An 11,783-nucleotide genomic window follows, 5' to 3' on the forward strand; every position below is an offset into this window, starting at 1 on the left:
GTAACTACGTGAGACATCTTAGAATTGGACTCTCTGGACTGAAGGTGAACTGTCCCGACCCGATATAGCCAGGAGCAGAGACCACACTTCCTTCCTGAGCTCCGCCCTAGTGCAGGATTATAAACAAAATAAATTATCATTGTTTGAAGCCACTAAGGTTGCGGTTCTTTGTTATGTACCAATAACTCACAGAAACATAAGGATCATTCCCACTATAATTATCCTGGGGGGAGGGAGCTGTCTATTTTTAAAGACACATCTATTTCTATATCTCACTCTCTTTCTTCTTCTTCTTTTAGTGTATGTAATAGGAATTAAACTGGAACTAATAAAAAGGAATCAGTGTGAGGCTGGTGAAATAGCTCTGTTGGCAAAGCTCTTGGCTTACAAACCTGAGAGCCTGAGGCTTCATGCCCACACCTCACAAAGCAGGCGTGGTGCTGTGCACTTGTAATTCCAGCGCTGGGGAGGTAGTGGCAAGAGGATTCTTTTTTTTTAAAGATTTATTTGGTTTTTTGTTTGTTTTGTTTTTTTTTCGAGACAGGGTTTCTCTGTATAGCTCTGGCTGTCCTGGAACTCACTTTGTAGGCCAGGCTGGCCTCGAACTCAGAAATCTGCCTGCCTCTGACTCCCGAGTGCTGGGACTAAATGCGTGCGCCACCACGCCCGGCTATTTGTTTATTATATGTAAATGCACTGTAGTTGTCTTCAGACACCCCTGAAGAGAGCATCCGATCTCATTACAGATGATTGTGAGCCATCATTGGTTATGGGATTTGAACTCATGACCTTCAGAAGGGCAGTCGGTGCTCTTAACGGCTGAGCCATCTCTCCAGCTCAACAGGAGGATTTTTAATGCTTGCTAGCCAGCCACCCTAGACAAATTCACCTGCTCCAGGACGTTTGAGAGACCTCGTTTTTATTTATTTATTTATTTATTTATTTATTTGGTGTTTTCAAGACAGGTTTCTCTGTGTAGCATTGGCTGTCCTGGAACTCACTCTGTAGACCAGGCTGGCCTCGAACTCAGAAATCCGCCTGCCTCAGTGCTGGGATTAAAGGCGTGCGCCAACACTGCCCAGTGAGACCTTGGATTAAAAAAAAAAAAAAAGAAGAAGAAGAAGTGAATTCGACCAAGAGTAATGGTACCTAAGGTTGTTTTCTGCAAACAACTACTTGTACACACACATGCACACACAAATATGCATACTCACACAAAGTAGTCAGTATGGACTGGGCATGTAGCTAAGTCCTAAGAGTATTTGCCTAATATGACAAAGAGTCTGATTTCAACCTCTAGTACAACTTAAACATTTTTAAAGAATGCATTTTTTAAAAAAAAATTTTTAAACATCATTAAACATTTACATTTTTCTCCAAAATCCAGAAAGGAACAATTCTAACAGAGGAGGAACAATAGATTTTGTTGTCGTTGATTTTCTTGCTCTCTTTCAAGGTGTCATTCTCAAAGAACATATAGTGCTTTGGGCACTTCATTTTTGAAAAAAACGCTCCTGTCACATCTGGTCTCTGCTTCTAAGGAAGTCGCTAGCTGAAGCTGCACGCAGGTAGGCTATCCATCCTTCCCTTCGTAAACATTAAAACACAGGGTATAGAATGTTGTTTGCATGAAGGAAACAAAGCAGGACAGACAAGAAGTCCACTTGTCCCTAGAGGGCCCAATGATTTGGGGCATCCAGAGAAACATTCCGTGACACCTGGACGCATGGCCCTGCCTTTGACTTTTGAGGACTCAGTGAAGGTTCTTCAGCTGTCCTTCATTGTCACCTTCTTTCATCAAACAGACTCCCATCAAGGTCTGAATAAATATTTGTGAACTGTTTGAACTTTGTTCTGTGCCCTTCAATTCCCTTTGGACTATAAAGACGTTTGAAAGAATCGCCCCCCCCCCCAGGGGCGCGCGCACGCATGCGCACACGCCTGCTCCTAGCCCCCCAAACCCGACCCATTCAGCGCCAATTGCTAAGTGAGTACCGAAGACACAAGGATTGGATAAGAATCTTTGAAAGTCTTGCAGGGTACTTGGGGAAAACTGCATGTGAGGCACGGCATATAAATTTACAGCCAATATCGTCCTTGTGAAACAGTTTCCAGTCTGTGGATGGGTTTTCTAAGGGCTTTTCAAGGATTTTGTCCTACTGTCAGCGACCACAGGACCCGTTCTTTCTGTGTGTCTCTAGTCCCCCTAGCCCATCCCTCATTCTTCTCTGGCTGGTTGTCCCTGGTTCTGCAGACCTCCACTCTTTCCCTTGCCCTTCCCCTAACCCTGACTCCCTCTCACAAATCTCTTTAGGAAGACCCAGAGGGAAGGGGTAGCTGCTTTCAGAAGTCCCCCCTGCGCTGAGCTGACCCAGGAGTGTGAGCAAAGGGGACCAGGCCCCACAACGCTAGCTAGAGATCCTGAGGGACATCAGTTTTGTAACTTATGTGCTAATCGGCCCAAGGTTGGGCAACTTCTCTCTGGAGAGGAAAGAAAGAAGCTTCCAGATGAACTGACACATGAAAAGGCCCGGCAGCTTGGCCTTTTCATGTTTTGGCTCTGGCATCCCGGCCAGCCCGTGTAACCTCTGATTACTCCACTTCCTCAGCTATAAAATGGAGGCGCCGCTTCCTACCCAGCATCACAGGATGCTGTGAAGAGCAGCCAATGCTGACTGGACAAGCAGTCTGCAGCAAACAGAGCCCCAGAGTTCGGTTCTAAAAGGTAACAATACTGTACACACACACACACACACACACACACACACACACACACAGGAAGGGGAAGGCGAAGAGGAGAAGAAAAGGGGACAGGGAGGAGGGACAGGGACTGGGAGAGAGATATTCCCTAATAGAGTACTAGATGCCATACGGGTGGATCCCTGCCTCAGTTTCCTCCTTGGAAGAGAACAGTAATATAGCTTATATCTCACAGAGCCATTCTGAGAAGGTGCGTGGAGTATTACCCACAATGCACAGTATGCAGTATCTATTATAGACAGGGGTTGTTGCCACCTAGCCCTCTCATTTTAACCTTTAAAGTGTCACCGATCCAGGATCAGAAGGCTAGAATTATTAAAGGAGCCTAGAAGGATAGATAAGCATGCAGTCTTTTCACAAATGAGAAAAAACAAACAAACAAGCAAACCCCTCAGTGAGGCCAAAAGCCTTGCCCTGGGCTACTTATTCCACTAGTGAGAGACTGAGAATCACAGTTCATGCCACCCAGTTTTAAAGTCCATGCAAATCTTTGTTTTCATTCCTCTAAAGACTGTTGGTATTTTTATCACCAGACAAGCCTTCCTAATTCGCATTTTGAACCCTGAAGTCTGTTCATCCCATTAACTGCTGCACACCGCGAGGGTTTATTGCTTCGGTTTTGCAGCACCCCTGAAACCTGCAGACAACCGCTTCTCCTATCAGAGACCCCCCCCCCCCCCAACACGAGGCAGGGAAGGTAGCGCTTTCTCCCAGACTGGAGGATGGCTCTAATGGGGATAGCAGGTGATGAAGAAGGCCGACTGGAGAGCTTGCAGCTGCAGGCAAAGGTTGCCCTAGTAACCGTGAAGGCTCCATTCAGGAAAGCAGCCCGACTTTGAGAAGGAAAATAGCAGCTTTCCCTTGGCTCCTTGCAAGCACAAAGGGTAGCAGGAAGAGAAGGAGGCAGAGGCAGGGTGAGGTGAGGGCTCCTGCCTTCGGTTACTAGCTCCTGCCGCCGTTCAGAGGAGAAACAGAAGAAAAGCAGACAGCTCTTTGAATCTCCTGGCCTAGGTGAACCGTAAAAAAATCACCCTTTCAACATGAACCCGTTTGTGGGAACAGAGGAAACAGGCGCCCTGTGTTCACCAGCCTTATGAAACAATATGCCAGGAGGGGAGAAACCCCCCAAACACTGCAACTTTATGGGGGCCCTAAACTCTCCTTTAGCTCAGACTGGTGACAAAGACCATTTGCTCCCAATTTATTGGAAACTTTTTCCCCCCCTTTTCACAGCTTGAGCCGCTTGAAGGCTGTAAGCTCCCCACGCCCGCAATCACTCTCAGACACTTGCTGAATGGGCCAGCCTCAATTATGTTCCCTCTGCAGGTTCAGCTCACACTGTGACCCTGCACGGCTTCCTGCTATTCATATGTGTTACTTCCCCCTTTGTGGTAATGGCTTGTGGCACTTGGCCAGAAAACATTATTAATTTCAGAAGTGGACTGACAAAACAACAAACGCACAGTGGAACAAGAGGAAGTGCTGCGGAGGCCAGCTGTCGGGGTTGAGCCCAACAGTAGGAACTCCAGTGGATGCAAGTTCTGGGAGGAACAGAGATGATCCACGAAGGGGGAAATGCACTAAAATTACCCGCACCCCCAGCCCCCTTTAATATAAAAAGAAAGAAATGGGAGAAAAGAAATCAGAGAAAAGAAGGAAAGAAAGCAGTCAGCTATTTGAGCTGCAGCAAACTACAGCAAGTGCCAGGAGCCAGGACCGGAAACTCTTCAGAACCGGAAACTCTTCAGAACCGGAAACTCTTCAGAACAGGATTCATCGGAGCCAAGTTGAACTGCGATCCATTTCTGCTTTGTATTCCTGCTGACTTGGGACACTCAAATAGGAGCCTGGCTTGATTATTTTTCTGCTTTTTTTTTTTTTTTTTTTTTGAGTTAGTCGCTTAAAAAGTCACTCCCAGAAGACAGGTTGACACAATCGCTTGTCGAATGAAAATCCACTTGCCAACTGCACGTAGGTCTGCTTGATAGCACAATAGTTATCTCCCATGTTGCTTGGGTGAAAAGCTCATTTTTCCCACTTCAAAATGATGGAGCTCAGGCGTGACATCCCAAAATACATCCTAGCACTTTTGATACTAATGCGTGCCTCCTCCTCTTAATTTAGTGTGCCTACTTCTGAGCTCAGAGACAGGTCTTCAGAAGAATGAGAGGATGCCCAAGCCTTTGGCTCAGAAGGAAACTTTAAAACCATCTATAACCGAGATTCAATGGTGGTTCTAGCCTACATCCTAAAATAGCTAAGCACAAGAGCAGGCTTAAATTGGGAACACAGGATTTCACCCAGAGTGAACACACTAAACATGAAAACCACATGCAAGAACATGAAAAAGCCAACAGACCATTAGAATGTCCCGAGAATCAAAGAGAGAAAGGGACCAGTCTAGCTCGTGCTAGTATCGTTCTGGTCAGAACCAGACATCTTGGAAAAACTTATTCTGCTTCCTTCTTGGCATGCCCAAGGACTATGGAGTGGAGGACTCTGGAAGACAGAGGCTAACATGTGGCTGCCATTATCCGGGACAGCCTTCTTGTGGCCATGCCATTTATGAATATCCAAACTTTGTATTTCAACAATGTTTATACTGTGGGCTTCACATCTCCAGGGAGGGTTTAAATAAGAAAATCTTAATGAAGCCTGACCTGTATGCAATAAGTGGTCAGTCTAGCCTATGAGGTCTTAACTTGAAACAAAATTTCAGAGTACATCTGAAAAACAGTAGTAGTAACCTTGCTACCCCTACCAGGCTTATCACCCCTTCATATAACTTCATAGACTGAGACACTTAAAAACACGCTCAATAGCCAAAATAGTTATTTATTAATAATTTAAGGTTTTACATTCTTATAATAAATTCCAGCTCAAAACTTTACACCACGAACATCATGGGGCAAGTTAATTCTCCCTTCCTCTCAACCTGTCGCATCCACCAAATGGGCGCTCATACTCGCATACACACACTTCCAGTTTCGTACTTTTTTTTAAAAAAAAAGGAAAGAAACCAACCCAAAGTATTGCATTTGAGGTGACACTCCCTGAAGAATTTTGTACAGAGGTAATATGCTGTTTAGCACAGCTAAAGTTATTTAAAAAAAAAAAAAGTGAACCCACAATTTTGGTGTATTTCCAAAATACCCCTTGAGACAATGTAAGCCAAATATTTACAAAGGTAAGGCAGAGTCAAAACTACATTAAGAGGAAAAAAAAAAAGTTACAAGGAAGATATATGAAAGAGACTGAAGACCTCACCATAACAAAGTCTTAGTGATAATAATATCCACGAAAATGCCATCAGAATTGGTACATTAAGGTCAAGCATGCTGCAAATATACCCTTTGGATTAGAAAAGAACATTTTTTTTCCTTATACTTTTGTTCTAAGAAGTGGCATACTGCTCTCTCTTTGGATCTCTTTTAAACCCAAAGATTAAAAAACAAACACAAGCCAAACACTGTCAAGAGATTGAAGATCAAATATTTACAATAATCAGGTAAAAGTATCAGGTTTTATTTTGTCTTCTAAACTGATACCGCAAATACAGAGCTAAAAATCTCTTTGGCTCCACTATACCCAAAGTTGAATCAGTCTTCACTGAAGACAATACATAGTTAGTTCCAGATGCAACAGGAAACAGCCATACAAGGCCTTAAAGAACAGATGCTCCCAGATGTTCCTACCCCTAAACTCCTTTTGTCTTACCCTCTATCTGGATGGATGTCCAGTCCCTGCTTGGGTAGGCTAGGGTACAGAAGCGAACCTATTTCTGGATCTAGAGATAGCATGTCCTGTCCTTCCAAAAAAAAACAATGAATGGAGCAAATCTCTCCCTCCGTAATAACCAATTTTGCACTTGGCAACCTTGTCTAACACAGACAGCTGGTGACACTTTTGACACCCGGGGCCACACACAGAAAGAAAGCAGCCTGGTTGATGCTGCCCAAGAGGAACTGAAGGAATGGGGACAACTCCCGGCTAGGAGAGGTGCAGGCCTCTCACGTAGACTGCAAGGAGTCCACCTGGTAGACGTTCTGGTTGGAGGGCGTGGTGAAGTACAGCTGCGGAGTGGGGACGCGGTTGTCACAGGGGCTGCTGAGTCCCAGGGTCCTTTCGAAGTCAAGCAGCTGGCCCATGAAGTTGAAGTTGGGGGAGATGTTGGATTTCTTCATCTTGACGATGTCGTAAGCGTCGTTCATGGACAGGTTGAGCTTCTGCATGAGGTACGCCACTGTAACGGTGACGGAGCGGCTGATGCCTGCCAAGCAATGTACCAGGACACCGCAGTTTTTGCCTCGGGCTTCATCTGCAGAACACACACACAAAAAAAGGCAAGATTTCACTAGACTGAAGAAAAGAAAAAGAACCAAGCGTTTGCAAATGCTCAACCTGAAGTCTGAATTCAGAAGGAATAGTAAAAACAAAACAAAACTGTGTATGGCAGCTAAGGCCCTGAAAATGTTTAACAGGAGATAAACATGCACACTGAGCACAATCACATATTTCAGATATTTCCTGTAAAGGGAGCTTTTGTAGTAAGTCTCTAACAACAACAACAACAAAAAAAAACTCCTTCGTGTGTACATTCCTTGCCTCGGCTTGTGAATACCAGAAACCCTGCAATCCGGTCCTGAATGCCTCTCAAGCAGACTGCAAGGGTCTATTAAATTATTCTCCAACTGTTGTGCAGCTAACAATGGGGGTATTCAGGCATTTTAAAAGAGAGAGGGAAGTCACAGGGGACAGCCCATTAGGAGGAACAGGATGTCTACATAGCCTGAAAATGAGTTCCTTTGTAATAGGAAATGCACTACAATGCCTGGAGATTCGCTTCTCTTGGGCTCACAGCCCACAGTCCTTCCTGCTGGGATCAGGTTACCCAGAGGCTCCCAGTAACCAGTACAGTATCACTCAGCCAGGTAAGATCTAGTATTCAAACTGCTTTCCAACAACTAACTTGGGTGTCCTAAAATAACTCCCAGATATATTTTTTTTTAATTAGAATGCAATACTAGAATTCTTGTCTGCAAGTGAGTGCTTTTAACTCACTCTCCTCTCACATCCTGTTGTCTAGAGATAAGGAAAACATGACTGATTGGAACAGCCCCCTTTTAAAAGCATGAATTAAATGGTTCAGATAGTCCCCCCTGATCTGCTATGTCAACCAATGGGCCCTGTTTTCCCTTTAAGCAAGAAGGTAAACCAGAATTAATCTTAAAACAGTAGAGACCAGCAGTCCAGCAAAACAGCCTGCAGGAAAACAGATTAAGATCTTCAACCCTATGAATGACTGAAAATTAGTCTCACCTATGAAAGAAATGGCCTCAGGGAAAAACTGGGACAGATTTTGGCTCCAGTGATCCGAGATAGGAATTTGCTTGTATTTGAACTCGCCCGCATTCTCAAACAGATTGGGCAAATTGGGGGTGACATTCAAGATGTACTTGATGCCAAACTCTTCCAACACGTCCAAGTTGGTAGAGTCCTTGGCACAGCCCAGGTAAAGGAAGGGCAAAATCTCCACCGGGAAGGAAGGCTGGCTGTTGGACAGAGGGCTGCCATCAGAGTCCGTTGCACTATTGGGGTCTCGGTCAAGGTCAGACTCAATGTCCGAGGAAGAGTCGGAGCTGATCCGCAGGCCCCCGAGCCCCAGCACTGGCAAAGGCGGGGAACTGCTGCTGCACGAGCCGTCTAGATTGGTCTCGCAGTGCAGGGCGAACTCGGCCTGGAACTTACTGAAGCCACCTGCCAGAAACAAGAAAAGCAATCTTGTAACCGGAGAAGCTGTAGTAATTTACAGCTAGTGAGAAGTACAGGAAACACTATGGACACCCTATGAACCCCCGGCAGTGGTATAAGCACGCTTCAATGTGCACCTTTAGGAACATTACCGGCTGCTTACCCGGGGAACATTTATTCTTCTGAAATCTGGAAATGCACTACTAAATTACTTTTCTTAATATTTCGAGGAGCTGCGAGGTGTCAAGCTGCACCCTGAACTACCTTCCCAGCTCTTCTGAACCTTAATCCTAAACCCTCCCAAGAAAGCGAGAGGAAGGTGGAGGTGCCTGATTAACCCTTAAAGAGAAGCTACCACGCTGGCCCAGCTAGCTCCCCTAAGCGCAATGCGAGCGGCGATCGCTACCTCGCTAGCATTTTCCCCAGTCTGCAGTCCCAGCCCCGAGCCCTACACCCGGGGCGCAAAACATACCTTCCAGGTAGAACGCCCGGCAGCCCTCGTCTTTGAGTTTCTTGAGCAGCAGCCCGAGGACCGACTCTCCACCAGTGTTCTCGTTCCAGTCGCTGCTGTTCTCGTCGTACAGGACCACGGTGTCGGTGCCGCAGCGCCTGGTAAAGCGGTCCCGGTCCTCACAGCGCGTGAAGAGCGCGCGCACAGGCAGGTTGCCCTTCTGCAGACGCCGCAGCATGATGCCCGGGATGGCCACGTTGATGGCAGATTCGATGTGCGACGACTCGTACAGCTCCTGTGGTCGGCAGTCCATCAGCAGAAGCCGTTCGTTGCCCAGTTCCAGCTGCTCGTTGAGCCATGCCACCGTCTTGCTGATCGCCATTTCTGACGCGAAGGGCACGGGTCTGAGCGTATCTATCATGGGGGTCGAGCTGCAGGAGAAGGCGGGGTGCCTAGCAGACGCCCCTCGAGGCAGGCATAGGCCGAGCACGCTGCGCGAAGCTCCCGCTCTCGGAGCGGGGTTTGATTCTGCCTCGCCTTTCCCAAGCCGAGGCTAGCGGTTAGGGAAAGCGACACAGAAGCCAAGCCGGCGGTCCCTCTGCACCAAATCACTCTCCGAGTCAATGAATCTCTCTCTGAATGAAGGTGCCCAGTTTTGTTCCTACCCAGTGAATGAAATCCAATTAATTCGGACTCCGTGTCACTGAGAGGAGAAAAAAAGGAAAAAGAAAAGTCTAGCGGCTCCTAATCCTTCCCTCTGAGGCTGCACCTCGGATCCAACCCGGTGTTTCTCGCCGGATTATTCAAGACTGGGTTTGCGCACAGTCCCTAGGACTCGGCGAGAGCACACCCCCTGTGCGAGGCAGCTCCTCAATGGATACAAACAGCCAGCGTCTCAATGGATACATTCTCTCGGCCAGCCAATGAGCGCGCTGCGGAAGGGGCTGTTGCCGTGGGGACGGGCCGGCTGGAACAGGTTGTGTTGATGAATTGTTAATGAGTTTGTCATTCACAAAAACGGAAAGGAATTTCCGCTCCGGATAAGCCCCAGTGCAAACAAGCTGCAACTGCGGGCTCGGCGGGAGGAAGGAGAAAGAAGAGGAGGCGGCGGTGGAGGAGGAGCAGGGCACTTAAACCAGGGCACTAAAGTAGTCTCGTGTTTCCTTCTGTTGAGAGTTCACACTTCGAGTCTAACTCTTGCGCACTAGTAGTGCAATTAGCAAGCACAAAAGCCCTTATTCGCGACGCTTACAATCTTAAGTTAGCCTTGATAATACTTGAGGGTTTTCCCCCTTATTTTATTCTCTTTAACGCTAGATCCAAGCCCGCCATAGCGCCGCCCCTGCTCCCCCCCCCCACCCGGTCCTCCTTTAGATCGTGTGTGGCATTTGTTTGGCTCTTTTAAAAGTCTAGTTCTGTTTGTTCTGATGTCCTTTTAGGAGAGGCTGTGTTGGGGCTGGTGGACTGCCTGGGCTTTAGCGACCCAACGAAGTGTTAAATGCTAATCCAACATCTCTAGAAACAAACTCGTGTTTTGTTGAAACATTTTGAAGCAGCTAAGCAAACAAGCGTTTGGTTGTCCAGAAAACCAGAAGCGCCCCAACCCCCGGCTTTCTCAACTTTCTTGGCGGGGGTGGGGGGCGGCGGTGAGCACCAAAACCTGTCAGCTAGCCCTACACTTTTCTTCTGCTCCGGTGAAGTGGGGGCATTCTGAGCCATTGTTCCGGAGATCTTGTTCACCATCACCGGTCACCCATCGAGCCTAGGGAGTCGAGCTCCTTTAGCGATTTGGAGCCAAGAGCAGTTTGGCTTCTAAGAGGAACCGGTCTGGCAAGGCAGCCTAAGTTAGGTGTCTGAGACCACGGGCCTCACCAACGTTCCCTGCACCCCGGAGACCTGCAAGCCCGCGGGAACTCAAGCGTAAACAGTGGCGGCTGTGGACAGTGAGACCGGCCCCTATCCTTTCTCGGCTGCAGCGGTCCCCGAGCCCCGCAAGGAGCACTCTAGCAGCTCCAAACGCGCCTGCGCGCTGCGCTTTGGCCGCAGCACTGCTGCTCTGGGGGAGGGGGGAGGACACGCGACGACCCCGTGATCGCCTGTAAGGCCGTCGCGGAACTGCCGCCTAGAGAGAGACCTGGAGCGGAAAAGGAGCCAGAGGTGTCCCTGTCTGGACCCCATGGTTCCAGAGTTAGGGTTGGGGAGTCTCATGGGCACCACCCGCAGGCAACTCAGGACGGAGGCGGCACCGGAGCCGGATGGAGGCGTGGCCGGCGGGGGCCGCGACGGCGACGAGAGCGCATCCCCGGCGCGCTCCGCTCTATTGTTATATAAAAGTGCCGAGGCCGCCCCTCCCGGACGGAAAACCACCTGTGTGCGGCGACGGCGGGCCCTGCGGAAGGCGCGCGTCCCGATCCGGTCTGCCCCTCGGGTCCCAGGGAAAGGAGCCGGGCTTTGTCCGGCCGCGACCGGGAGGCGGAAGCGCCTGCTGCGGCCCTTCCCGAATCCGGGGCGCGGAGGGCGTCTAAGGTCACGGGATCTCCCCAGCTCAGCGCCTCGCAGCCGGGTCCTACCTACTGTCGCCCGCAAAGCAATTTGCATTTTTAATCACCCGCCTCTTCCGGGGTTTGGGAAATGTGGGCTAAAACAGGGCGACTTGGAGGTCCAAGTAGCCAATTTTGGAGCCCTCCCGCAGGCAGGCGCCGCAGGAGGAGCTTTTTGATGAAAATGGGGGATAGCCTCCAACCTCTCTCCGCGCCTTTTTTGGGCAGCGCTGGGAACAAAACGCCCATATTTCACTGGCTAGCTTCCAGCTCCCGCTGGG

At 48.6% G+C, this 11,783-nt stretch overlaps 1 protein-coding gene across 1 annotated transcript; it reads right to left on the reverse strand.

The window, feature by feature from the left end:
- Window positions 1-5,575: 5,575 nt before the first annotated feature.
- Window positions 5,576-9,850, reverse strand: Dusp6 (dual specificity phosphatase 6). Its single transcript, XM_021204705.2, has 3 exons — window positions 8,984-9,850; window positions 8,080-8,517; window positions 5,576-7,078 (listed from the first exon to the last, which is right to left on the reverse strand). The coding sequence occupies exons 1-3, from the start codon at window positions 9,381-9,383 to the stop codon at window positions 6,771-6,773; spliced, it is 1,146 nt and encodes a 381-aa protein (XP_021060364.1). The 5' UTR covers window positions 9,384-9,850; the 3' UTR covers window positions 5,576-6,770.
- Window positions 9,851-11,783: the final 1,933 nt, after the last annotated feature.

The sequence above is a fragment of the Mus pahari genome, chromosome 9 (genome assembly GCF_900095145.1).
Source record: "Mus pahari chromosome 9, PAHARI_EIJ_v1.1, whole genome shotgun sequence".
Lineage (NCBI taxonomy): Eukaryota > Metazoa > Chordata > Mammalia > Rodentia > Muridae > Mus > Mus pahari.